The 14,584-nt window shown below is 33.6% G+C and overlaps 1 protein-coding gene across 1 annotated transcript in view; it reads left to right on the top strand.

Annotated features, from left to right (window-relative positions):
* Window positions 1-8,245: 8,245 nt before the first annotated feature.
* LOC149798874 (uncharacterized) overlaps window positions 8,246-14,584 on the top strand; it is a 67,852-nt gene continuing 61,513 nt past the window's right edge. The window contains exons 1-2 of the mRNA XM_089957789.1: window positions 8,246-8,400; window positions 12,473-12,623. Of these exons, the coding sequence (XP_089813915.1) occupies window positions 8,287-8,400; window positions 12,473-12,623 (265 nt within the window). The 5' untranslated portion in view covers window positions 8,246-8,286. The remainder of the gene's footprint in view (window positions 8,401-12,472; window positions 12,624-14,584) is intronic.

The raw sequence follows: 14,584 nt of genomic DNA, 5'->3' as shown, positions 1-14,584 counted from the left end.
ATATCTGAAAATGTTGCTAAAGCTTGGAAAATGTGTTCCAGAGCCTTGTAGGGTGACTATACGCCCGGATTTAGCTGGACCTGTCCTCATTTTTGTGCCTAGATTTAGTATCTATGCCGACTTTTTAAAGTGTCAAATTGTCCGGCTTTTACGCGATTGGCTGAGTATGTCGACATTACGATTGTTTCTCTTTCTTACGATTATAATTTCTTCCGGGGCGTTTCCTGGAGTTGAATATATAACGAACAAGGACGAGATTATCATGAATGCTGTAAGTTTGTCATGTTGTATTTAATATATGCTGCAACTTGTTCCTGACTGGCGACAAAACACTGAGGTTGGCGATTTACTTTGCGACAACATTTTCGGAATTCCGGCAGTTAAAACTTTGCAGTCTTAGTATTGCATATTCTTATGTCACGTGTTTAGGATCGAATAAACAGTAACACAAGAAAGAGTGAAAACAAAAAGCTTTGAAAAAATACAATAATTAATTTCCCTGGAAAAATTCTGTAAAAGTAAAAAAATATAAACTTACGGTTTTATAGAATCAAATCCAAAAATAATCCAAGAATAATCCAAGAATAAAATTTTTGAAGTCCTAATAATAAAATGTTCTAATGATTTCAAGTTCGAGTCCCGACGAAGAATCCAAGATGGAAGACGATGACGTATGTTGTAATCTGTAGTGTTGAAGTCTACAGTTCCTTGTAGAAACAAGAATTATCACTCCCGTTTCGGAAATTTGAATACATTTTTAGAAAAGCTGTCCTTATTCAACAATTTTACATGAGCACAGATATTTTCCAGGAAAAAAGAATTAATCCTTTTAATTAACTCCAAGCAGCACAACATACAACTTCTAGTGTAAGAAAACCCCCAGCTTCTACTGAGAAAATCTCTCTAAAACAAAGGTTATATCGTCTTCTAAAACGTAGAATGGGGGTCACGTCATCATGTTCTAGAAGCTCGTAGAAATTAGGTACTTGTTAAAGATCTTATACACCCAGTGTGGCCCTGACGAAAACCAATCATTTTGCTCTAAGAAATAAAAAATAAACAAGTGTTTACATCTTAACACGTAGTCCCATCATGACCTCGACAGCAACAATTCACTTTAAAATAAAAATAGAACTTATTTACGTGGTTGCTACTAATTTTGAGTCAAGGACATAATCTATATCAACACCTGGTTGATTACAAAACGAACAGTCAAGAATATACTATTTTCTGACAAAAATACCATCTCTAGTGAATAAATTTACATTTCCATTACATGTAATAAAAATTAATAAAAAATTTAAACTGACAAACAATTAAATTGAAATAAATTTATATTAAATCAGATATAATTAAATCAAATATACATAACACTTCTCCCTATAAAGACAAAGAAAGATTTATACATAAAGTTTTCTTTTGCCACAGACTAATTATACATGAGGTCAAAAAGAACTCATATAAATTATACACAGTGTACATGAAATAATACATTGTTATACACGAGAAAGTGCGTCTGCTATTAAGTTATCTTTTCCTTGATGTGCCTGATGTCAAGATTATATTTCTGTAACAACAAACTCCACCTTAGGATTCGATTTTTTATTTTTCATCTTGCCAATGAAAGTAAGGGGGTTGTGGTCAATAAATACAGTGATCGAAGAAGGAGCAGAACTAGGGTAAACTTCAAAATGTTGTGATGCCAATATCAAAGCCAAACATTCCTTCTCGATTGTTCAATACTTGTTTTGGTGCTTATTTAATTTCTTAGAAAAATAGCACACTGGAGGATCAATACCATTTTCATCTTCTTCAATCAAAACTGCTCTATCCCCAGCATCATTTGCATCAACAGACAGTTTAAAAGATTGTCCGAAATTTGGAGCTGTAAGACTGGCGCGCTTTTAAGTATGGCTTTCAACTTTTCAAAAGCCTCCTGACATTTTTCAGTCCAAAGGAACTTGTGTTTCTTACTCAATAAATTTGTCAGGGGTTCAGCGATTATAGAAAAATTGGAACAAAATTTTCGATAGTATCTGGCCATACCTAAAACTCGCATCAGTTGCTTTTAATTAACAGGCACTGGAAATTCAGAGATAGCCTTGACCTCAGCATCTATAGGTTTAGCTTGTCCATGTCCCACGATGTGTCCTAGAAAAGTTACACTAGCACAGCAGAACTCACTTTTAGATAAATTAATTGTCAAACATGCATCTGTGAGTCTGCCAAAGAATCTCGGAATTGTTGCTAAATGTTCTTTCTAGGTGTTGTTGTAGATGATGACATCATCGGTGTAAGCATCATAATTGTCTAGACCAGAGGTAATCATATTCATGAGTCGTGGAAATGTACTTGGCGACCCCATCATCCCAAATTGCATTATTTTATATTGATAAAGTCCATCTGGAGTCACGAATGTCGAAATTTCCTTTGCTCTTTCCGTTAGTGGAATTTGCAAAAATCCTTTCAGAAGGTCAAATTTGGTGACATACATGGCATTCCCGATCTTATCAATACAGTCATCGATTCTTGGTAATGGGAATGAATCTGTTTTTGTCACACTATTTACCTTCCTATAATCAGTGCACACACGGAAAGTTTTATCTGGTTTTGGAACAAGTATGCATGGTGAACTCCATTCACTTTTACTGGGCTCTATAAAATCATTCTCCAGCAAATATTGAATTTTCAAGTATTCCTGTTTGAGATGGTTACGGGTGTAGTTTCACAGGTTTAGAATTTACAATTTCAAGGTTATGGAAAATTTTGTTTGTTCTTGTAGGAACATCTGGAAATAAGTGCTCATATTCAAATAATAACTTTTTACATTCATTTCTTTCTTGCTCTTGCAAATGGGAAAGTTTCTAGTCTAGATCTTTCATAATTTCTGAATTCCGAAGATTTGTCATTCCAATATCAGTAGAATCCGATGATATTCCTCCACTTAAATCTTCACTGAGTGGGACAGGTACAACTAAATTACTTGCATGTTTAACTTGGCTATCTCTTTCAATATACTATTTTAGCTTCAGCATGTTTATGTGACAGAGTTGTTTTTGTTTACGCCTCCCAGGAGTATTTTTGATGTAATTTAAATCAGTTGTTTTCCTGTCAACTGTGTAGGGACCATAATACGTGGCCTGATGAAGATTTTGTGGTATTGGCAAGAGAGCCAGGACTCTATCACTAGGCTGAATGCTTTTTTCCTTCGAGTTGTTATCATATCTTGACTTCATTTTGGATTGAGTAGAGTGCAGATTTGCTCTTGCGACCTCGCACGCCTTTGGCAACTTATACTTAAAATTAGAAACATCATCAAGAAGATTAATTTCGGAATCTTCATTAGAAAGACGTTTCTCTTTCAATAACTTCAATGGTCCACGCACAGTGTGTCCAAAAACCAGTTCAAAGGGACTGAAACCTAAAGATTCTTGAACTGATTTCCTAGTAGCAAACAATAGTAAATAAATGCCTTCATCCCAATCTTTACCCGTATCAAAACAATATGATCGAATCGCATGTTTCAAAGTCTGATGGAATCTTTCTAACGCCCCTTGGCTCTCAGGGTGATAGGCAGAAGATTTGAATTGATGATTGCCTAATTCGTACATAACTTGCTGAAAAATTCCAGACATGAAATTTGAGCCTTGATCAGACTGTACAGACTTGGGAAGGCCAAATTGAGTTTAAAAAAAGTTTTATCAAAGCTTTTATTATTGTTTTAGATTTAATATTCCTCAAGGGAATTGCCTCTGGCAACCTTGTTGACGCACACATGTATTGGTTGCCTAACTTGGTCTTAGGTAAGGGACCAACACAGTCTATCATAATTCTACTAAATGGTTCGTGAAATGCAGGAATAGGCTGTAAATGAGCCTTGGGAATTTTCTGATTTGGTTTTAATACCATTTGACAGGTATGACAAGATCTACAGTATTTACCAACATCACTTTTGATTTTTGGCCAATAGAAGTGAGTTAAGATCTTGTGATAAATTTTATTGATCCCTAAATGACCAGTCAATGGAGTTTCATGGTCCAGTCTAAGTATTTCCTGTCTGTAAGGTTTTGGAACCACAATTTGATAGTTCACTGACCATTCGTCATCAGTAGGTACCTCGGGAGGTCTCTATTTTCTCATAAGAATTCCATTTTTTATAAAATAACAGACATGAACTTCAGTATGCTTCAGTTTCACTAATGACCCTTTGAAACAAACAGGAGATCTCATGATCTGTTTCCTGTTCAACGACAAGTGATTGTCGTTTATCACCCTGATTAAAATAAAGAGAATGGGTCGTTAAAAGAGGATCACTGTGATCAATACCGGCTGATTGATCCAAACAAGGAGTGAAAGTAACCTCATCAAAAGCCTGACTAATACATGTGTCAGCTAAAGGATTATTTTCCTTATCTACATCATTCTCAAGAGCTTTCTTTGCCATAGCTCTAGTACAAGCTGGAAATAAATCAGGAAATTGTTTTCAATTGGATCAACTTTCTGATCCAAGCAAGGCTTGTCAGTTACAAGTGGATTAACCACAACCTTGTCTCCAGCTAGGTCGTTGCCTAGTAATAAATGAATGCCTTCAACGGGTAAAACATATACTGTTCCGACTGTCACCGGTCCTGAGACTATGTCTGATGACAAATTTACACAAGGAGAGGAACATTAACAAAGCCGCACTCTACTCCCTGAATACGAACACTCATTAGAAGAAGACTTCTCAGAAAAAGGCAAAGTACCTGACAATAAACGACTCTGAGAAGCTCCTGTGTCGCATAAAATTGTAATAGGGATAGGATTGGCCGAATCACCCAAGAGTGATATAGAACCCTTCGATATGAACGATTCATAATTCTCCACAATAAAATCAGACTGGGGGTTGTTAGACCAAACAAATGTATTGCTTTCAATACATGACCGTGGCCTTGACCTCTTAGAAATAAGAGTATTTGGAATAGGTCTGTCTTGATTCTGATGCCTATTTTTCAATTTGTAGCAATCAGAAATAACGTGTCCTTTTTTCTTGTCACCCTACTCAGAGGTGCACCCCGCTTTAACTAAAAGACATCGTGTACCAAGTAGTAGCGATCGCCACAGAGCAGATTATCGCCAACTCTGTCAATTGATCAGATGTTAATAAGATATATAAAAGCATCTTACTTGAGGGCGTGGAACGACCTAGTCTCAATGAGGGCAGGTGCAGTCCTTGTCAATCGGTGCAGACGGCAACTATGCCTTGCAGGAGTTATTACTGAACACCAAACGAGCGAACAGCATAAGAAATCATAACGTACACTCAGAGTTTTGTATCTCCTTCGAGACAGGAATTCTTTGGGGAACACCTTTCATTACACAATATTGAGACAAGCGTGAAAGCTAATGCCACTGTAAACATTGACAGGGTACAAATAGTGGGAATAAACGTTTCTGGAGTCCATGGCATATCATTAAAAAGAAATCAACACGTTGTTAATTCCTAAGAAACGAAGGATACACATATTTGTTTTAAAAGATGCCTTTGTCATGATTGATTTTGTCAGCAAATTGTATTAAAAGCAACTTTTTTTCTTGTAATGCAAATATATATTATTTCAATACAGATTGAGCTTTTTATCTAGGTATTGTATTGTACAATTCTCGCATTGCATAACGTATTTCTTGTTATATTCTAAGTCAGCAAATTTAGACCCAGTAACATTAATACAAGATGTGCTTGAGCAAGCAAATTTCCTCTCTGCTGACGGTATCAGTTACAGCAGATATGTTTCATGGAAGAAAAAAAATTGTTGCGAAAAATTTTTATGTAGTAACGTATGCAAAACCAGAGAACATAAAGTGGAATGGTCGTGAATCCTGGAGTCAGACGGAAACTGAAAAAAAAATAGTACAGTCAACATTTATAAGATGAGCAGCGCCAAGAGAAATATCCTTTTTCAGTCTTGAGGATGCTCTCCCCTGTCAGGATATAAGCGGGATGCAGCTCAACCTAACTAGTTCATTCAGTCAGACTCATGGGGTTCATCTTTCTTACAGGTAAGAAACTATCTGTATTTGTAATATTTTCTTGGGTTTAGGGATTTTAATGTTTTAAGACGTTAGGGTGATGTGTTTTGGTAGCAAATACAATCCTACTCTTGTGGAACATTATTATGTTATTTTAATATTCTTTTATTATTCTTTTTCATGTGTTGGAAAGTTATCTGTATTAAGAATTTATATGTATCTGTAATCATATAATTGATTATTGTAAAGACGAGTTCACTACCAGCTTCATGCTCAGTAATAATTAATTTAGAAACAACATATTCTTTAAGTTATAGAGCATGCTAATTTTGCATTTTAGGTCAAATTCATGAAATACTTTCTACAAAATGATTATTGTATTAGTTTGAAATATTGAATTTTAAAATACTTTGACTATCGTTAATTTATTCGGTACTTAATAGCATTTACATTATATTCTAAAATACAGAAATTCTAGAATTGTATGAAGCTGTTAAGCTTGAAGGAATATTGTAATTTTATATGTATCTTTATATATCTAAAATGTAATGTTGTTGTTGATGTTGTTGTGGGGTTTAACGCCATTTTTCAGCACACGATAGGCTATGCATGGCGGCCAGTATTAATGGTGGAGGAAGAACCCGGGAAACCCCCAGGAAGAACCACCGACCCACGAGAAGCTACTGACAAGCTTTCTCACTCTAAAATGTAATGTTCATGTAGATGTGTTTCTATATCTAGTATGTAGTCATGTCAATAATGTTCGTTCCGTCAGACTCATGATGCTCACGTCTGCCCTCCCCAATGATGCTCACGTCTGCCCTCCCCAATGATGCTCACGTCTGCCCTCCCCAATGATGCTCACGTCTGCCCTCCCCAATGATGTAGAAAAGATTTACACTATCAACACCGTTGGGGAAGACACTCTTTTAAGAAAGCGTAAACTCTCTCACTCTCGCTAACCAAGTGTGAAAGAAACAAATGAGTCAAAACAGTTTTAAACCAGAATTGACGGAGGTGAAAGACATTAGACCTATTTAGGTGAGCTACGATTGTTGGTAGATCAAAAAATGGTTTTAGGAACCAAGAAGCAGCGAATTATTCCTTTTAAAGACTGTTTCCTTCTAATTCAGTCCATTTTGTAAATGTTACAGTTTTTGTGTTTGAATTTGTCCTTATCTACTAATAATATCTCATATTTGTAATATATAAAATAACTTTTAAATTAAGTGGCAAAAGTTTATATTTCTCTCTATTTTTAATTGGAACATGTACTACTGTCTGACACGTGTCACCCTAAAGATAACAAAAAATGGCAATTCCATGGAATCATCTTAAAGGAACATATTTTGGCTCACTTGTTAATATCGTGCTTTTTTCTAGAATGGTAATTACAATGACATAAACATTTAAGACCTACAAACACGTGACTACTTAATTCCATACGAAAATGAGACGGGTGAGTAATAATATTCATATGAAAATGGGATGGGTGGGTACCATACTGCATGTATTTTAAATCAATATGAAAAAGAGATATGTGGATACGATATTGCATATATTAAAAATCCATATGAAAATGAGATGAGTGGGTATCGTACTGCATATATTTCAAATCCATACAAAAATTAGATGGGTCGGTACCGTACGGCATATATTTAAAATCCATACTAAAATTAGATGGGTGGGTACCGTACTGCATATATTTAAAATCTATATGAAAATTAGAGGTGTGGGTACTGTAATGCATATATTTAGCTATGTTCCTTCAATATTTTTGTTAGATGTTTTATTTATCATTCATAAAGCCTATATCTGTATGAAACTGACAAATGACTGATTTTGCAAATAGTTTCTGTTAGTTAACAGTTGTTACATTAATGTTCTATCAAAATAAACTTATGTTGATGTCGTTGTTTTTTTGTTGTTGCTTTTAATTCTTACTTTTCAAGTTGCTCTACCTGAAAACTCCATTTTTTCTCAGCTTCTATTTTTATTACCCAATTCCTTTAATTTCTGTTACTAATTAAATTTGCGACCAGCTGAATAGACTTTGGTGACCTAATTATTTGACCTAACCTATACTTATGAGATTTCAAAAGACATCCGGAACTTCAATGTAGCCTATACTTATGATACTTCAAGCTTCAGTAAACAAATTTTAACAGCATTGTACATTCTAACAACTATTACACTTTTCAAGATCTTATTCTCGGCATTCGGAAAAAAAGTCATTTGACCCGCGATGACACATCGCCAACATCCGGAGCACTACGCATGTGCGGGATTAAGGTCGATGGAGGAGGAGGGAATCAAAGCAGTATCTTGATCACAGTGCAAATGTCTGCTGCCACAATGGTAATAAGGGCTGTTGGATTCCTTCTACTTCAGGTAATTAAATTCTTTCCTTATTAATAGAAAGTATCCAGCTATTTGTCGTATTCAACTTGTTACTTCCATTTGCTTAAATCTGATTCATCATGACAACATTATTTAACGTTTGTCTAAAAAATAACCAAACATATATGTAATGTTCACTTTACTAATTTTTTACTGCATACGAAAACATATACATTCTATATACGTAATCAACTTTGCAGTAAAAATTGCTGTGAAAAGCATCATATTTTCCCTGCTGTTTCCGTTTTTTTATCATGAAATAACACGAAGAGAGTTTTGTAAATAATATATAAAGACAGATACATCTGATATTCCAAATTGATTTGCATCAATATATACGTATGAATATCATTATTTTCTATTATGAACTATATCAATTTTTAACAAAAATACATCATATTCAATAATACTATATAACAATTTATAAAGATAAATACAAATAATATTCTATAAAGAAGTGTAGTAATTTTTTTACAAGTATTCTGATTTTATTATTACGTGAAAATCTAGGACTTTATTGAAAAGAAAATCTACATCATTATAAAACCATTTATCAGAAATAAATATTGTTCTCTGCTAATATCTCACATATACCCAACTGTAGATCATCAGGTAAGAACTGACAGAACCTAATTAATTACACAAGCATTTTCTACTTTGACAACTGACTGCGGTTTAGCTGAATTGTGTTGTAATTTTGAGCATCAAAATCTAAACAACATTATGTGCCACATTGCATGAAATTATCAGGTTAAACAAAATGCCATAAACAATATCGTACATGAAAATTTCAGCAAGAATTTGTAACAAATAAAAAAGTGAAAATGGTGATGAAAAAGGAGAGCTTAAGGCCTTATGTGTCAGTGTCAGTTAGATATACATACGAAATAATGCAATAACCAAGAATTGGGGTGTGGGTGTAATCACTAATAGACTGCCTTGCAATAAATGTGATCCATGTCAAAAACACTATTCTTTAATTTTGTATTATGCTGGCATCCCTCCACACCATCCTTCAGAATCGTTGACCCAAAATCACTGAGAGAGAGAGAGAGAGAGAGAGAGAGAGAGAGAGAGTCATCTCAATAAAACAATCCACTTGATCTACTTAAGGAGTAACTATACTGAGGGTCAAAAGTTGATGAAAACTATTACATTCTTATGTGAGATCAAACGCTGTATCTAGAGGTTGATACATATTTCGTAGGTTTTGCTGTATCAAGAGGTATGTACATATTTTGCAGGCTTTGCTGTATCTAGAGGTACATACATATTTCGTGGGTTTTGCTGTATCAAGAGGTACATACATATTTTGTAAGATTTGATGTATCTAGAGGTACATATATATTTCGTAGCTTTGCTGTATCTAGAGGTAGATACATATTTCGTAGGCTTTGCTGTTTCTAGAGATGGATACATAATTTTTAGCCTTTACTGAAAGGTTTCTGATTGTTCAGAAAAATACAAAATTATAATGGATAGCGATATATAGTAATGTAAAAAAATGAACAAAAATTATTTTACACACGAACAAAAACAGTTTTACAATAGTACAATATTTATTGACGATGGAATGTGTGACTTACTGACAAGGGAAAGTGGGACATATTGACGATGGAAAGTGGGACTTAATTGCCAGTTCCGAAAGAAAAGAAAATGCTGATCATTCTAAAGCAAATCCACGCCACTACATTCACATGTTATTAACTACATTCATATATTATCAAGTACATCAGTATTATCAACTACATTCACATATTATCAACTACATTTAAATATTATCAACTACATTCACATATTATCAACTATATTCACATATTATCAACTACATTTATATATTATCAACTACATTCACATATTATCAACTACATTTAAATATTATCAACTACATTCACATATTATCAACTACATTTAAATATTATCAACTACATTCACATATTATCAACTACATTTAAATATTATCAACTACATTCATATATTATCAAGTACATCAGTATTATCAACTACATTCACATATTATCAACTACATTTAAATATTATCAACTACATTTAAATATTATCAACTACATTCACATATTATCAACTACATTTAAATATTATCAACTACATTCACATATTATCAACTATATTCACATATTATCAACTACATTCACATATTATCAACTACATTCACATATTATCAACTACATTTAAATATTATCAACTACATTCACATATTATCAACTACATTTAAATATTATCAACTACATTCACATATTATCAACTACATTTAAATATTATCAACTACATTCACATATTATCAACTATATTCACATATTATCAACTACATTTAAATATTATCAACTACATTCACATATTATCAACTATATTCACATATTATCAACCATATTCACATATTATCAACTACATTCACATATTATCAACTACATTTATATATTATCAACTACATTCACATATTATCAACTACATTCATATATTATCAACTACATTCACATATTATCAACTACATTCACATATTATCAACTACATTTAAATATTATCAACTACATTCACATATTATCAACTATATTCACATATTATCAACCATATTCACATATTATCAACTACATTCACATATTATCAACTACATTTATATATTATCAACTACATTCACATATTATCAACTACATTTATATATTATCAACTACATTCACATATTATCAACTACATGTTGATGTCAAAACAAGTTAAGCGTTTGGTATGGTAAAACAAAAAAAAAGGCGATTCTTTTCAGGACAGGTTTAATATGAAAGTGAATTTATACACTGCATAATAAATTAAGTGATTCTTACGTCAATACTTGTTTCATTCTACACTGCTGTTCCATAAAATTATTTATTTTTTATTGATTGAATTATATTTTTAGTTTTACTATATTTATTTGATCATATTACATTATGATACAAACATTATTTTCATCGTATTTATCAAGGAACTCAGCTTCATTAATGCCTTGGTAAATACGACATGTTTAATATCGGCTTTCGTCTAAAACCTTATCCTGAATATTGTTAAGAACACGTTCTATGAGACGTATAAGCTACTTGATACCATTGATAAAGACAAAGAGCCAACACTCCAGTCTATCTCAAGTCTCTTTTTTTATTTCGTTTGCTTTGTGTTTTCTGTTGACTTTTTTCTTTTTTCTTCCCTTCTTTCTTTTATTTATTTATTTATTATTATTATTAGTAGTAGTAGTAGTAGTAGTTGTTGTAGTAGTAGTAAGTGCTGTGACAACTGTGTATGCATCACTACATCACTACGATGCCACATTTACTCGATCGCCTACATTTTTTGCAACGTTGTTTTAATGACTTCAGCCTCCATAATGTGCATAGGTGGAAGGTTGGTTAGGTTGTTTTATACATTGCTCAGAAGGAGAGATATTTATATTTTTAAAAATCCTCAAAGTTTCAGTGATTTACTGCAATAAATGAACACAGCCAGTTTCTGCGAGCTATGATTAGAGATTCGAATATACATTTGTTTTTTGTTTTCCTGTATGATGACTGTCTACATTACACATTTTTATGGGCTCTAAACGACGTGTTCTAGTTTAAGCTTCCGATTCCGGAAACCAGGTCATGTTAAATAATGGCACACATCCTGCCAGCGCGTAAGGTATATGCTCTACCAAGGTCTTAATTAAGTGTCATTCGGCTCTGTATCGATAGAAGAAAAAAAAAATAAGAAAAAAAAAGAACCCACAGCCCCCCCCCTAAAAACACCCAACAATTATAAGTGAATATCATAATTATTTGTTTGGTCAACAGACGAAAATCATTAAATGGAAATACTTCAAATTAATTTTCTGCTATTTAGCAATTTTGATAATAGGCTTATCTATTATGAAAATCGATTCCGTCCTCTGCATTATAGTATCACTTGTCAGACATAAACATAATAACATGTGTATGTATGGAGCCATCTATCTAAGATGAAATTTAAAACCGTGCACAAAATCCATTGTAAATATTCATTGCAATTCATGTCAAAGTCTTGATATATTGTGCTGTCACTACAGGCCTTTCTGACGTTCTGCCCGTGCGAGTCGCAGTTGACTATGGGAGAGCTACGTCAGTTTGGCATTGACCCCCTGGACATGAACAACTTGGAACCATTCACCAACCTCACCATAGACCAGATCATTACGCAGGCCATGGGAGGGATTGGAGGTCAGTAGCAACCAAGCATTTGTAGTATATATGTTCATAGGTCAAGACCTCGAAATTCTCGTCTACTCATTATGTTTGTATTACCATCTAATATAAAGGATAGAACAACATGTTAAGTTCGACAGGTAAATCGTAGAAAATAAGAAGGAAATCCTAAATATTGAAAACCTGGATAACAATGTTTCTTTTGTAATTTATAAACCCATGTATATGTCAGGTTTGTTTCTACTTTATATGTGGACCCCTATCAGTCTCCTAGCTATATTAGCTAGTAACCGTTTAGGTGTAGCCCATTAAGCCGAAAATTTATAACGGATTTTATGTGTATGTATCCCCCTAATGTCTGCACTTGTGGGTATTTCAGAAGAACTCAGAAAATTTTCTTTTCAAAAAAATTATTTAAATACATTTGTGTTCGGGTTGCGTGCGTCTTTGGGGTTATTTTATGGGGGAACCGTACCTTTGTTATTATTGTATTAGTGTTTCCCTTAGATCTGTGTGTTTGTTTGTCCATGCACCGTTTGCTTGGTTTTCTCGGGCTCCTTCGCAGGCCTGTCCACTTCGCGGTTTCTACGCTTGATACTTCCCTAGATACACAGTTCCTGTTCTATGTTTAAGACTTGTCGTACTTACGTACAAGTGTTACTTCTGTTTTTGGTGACTGTGGGGTTTCCCCTTTATGTATTGTGATGGTTAATTATTATTGTTATAAAGGGGAATACAGTGATCTCTCTCTCTCACACACACATTTTTTATATATTGACGATAGCACACTTAAAGTAAAAAAAATGAGTCCCTCCCCTGCTGATCAGGACATAAAAGAAAGGGGCGAGGCAATATCATCCTCTTGTAGAGTGGTGTCCTGTACCCCATTACCTACAGTGGTCTTACGTCAGTACAATATATATTACTTGCGACTTCCTTTTCTCGGCCTAAACATGCGGTGGGGTGTGGGTCTAGCTCGCCTAGGCAATGCCATCCCCAAGTGGGATGACTTTCTGGATCCCTTCCCCCACTGTGGATGTATTTATGTAAATCATTTATGTACTAGGTAATATGATAAGCGTCCTGTTAAATATAGGAGGTTGTTATCATGGTAACCCTCTTTTTGTAGCAGTTGATTTTTGAAATTGCGAAGAAAAGTTTGTTTTGTTTTGTTTTTGTTTTTGTTTTTATTGTAAAATCCTCTGTTTGGAGTCATTTTCATTTGGATATCATTCTTTCTGATTCTATGTCTTCTTATTGCCGCTTCCCCTGCCAGCCACACATCTCCTAGATATTGTATAAGCATAAGTTTTTGCGCGCTTGAACAGTATTGGTTTTATCTAATTGTATAATAATTTACAAAACTCCTGGGTAAGGCCATCTGACCCTGACAACTTTTCTTTTGCCAGAGATTTTATTGTTTCTTCTATATCTGTATTTTGGGTGCAATCATCACACGTCTTTTTTTCTGTTGTTATTTGTTCAATAGTGTTGTTTTGTATATATGCGTTTATTTCATCTGTATTTATATTTTATGTGATGTATAATTCCCTATAATAATAATCTGTTTTTTTCAATCACTTCGTTTTTGTCCGTGTTTATAATACTTCCTTCTTTAAATCGTTTCATGCGTTTTATTTTCCTCTTTCTATTTCTTCCTTCATATAAACCATTTGCCTTTCATAAAGATCTCCAAATTTCCCTGCACTTATTTTCCTTCCTTTGTTTTCATCCTTTCTTTTTTCTTAATTTCTTTTTGTTTTTACAGTTTGTCTTATTTCTACATTTGCCATGTTCCCGTTAAGTATTTTAGTTGTTTCATCCTTTGTTGTTAATTTTCGTTCCTTAATCTACAGTATATCTTAGTTTTCCTCTTTATTTCTGATTTTAGCTTCTTCCGCCCTTATCTGATATTAGTTTGTTCTCTTTCCATAAAACTATTTCAAATCTCCTTTATGATATCTATGTATTACTTA

Source organism: Sinohyriopsis cumingii, chromosome 5, assembly GCF_028554795.1.
Source record: "Sinohyriopsis cumingii isolate HCF-2022 chromosome 5, ASM2855479v2, whole genome shotgun sequence".
In the NCBI taxonomy this organism is placed as follows: domain Eukaryota; kingdom Metazoa; phylum Mollusca; class Bivalvia; order Unionida; family Unionidae; genus Sinohyriopsis; species Sinohyriopsis cumingii.
The sequence above is the reverse complement of the archived record's forward strand: the minus strand, read 5'-3'. Positions and strand labels throughout refer to the sequence as shown.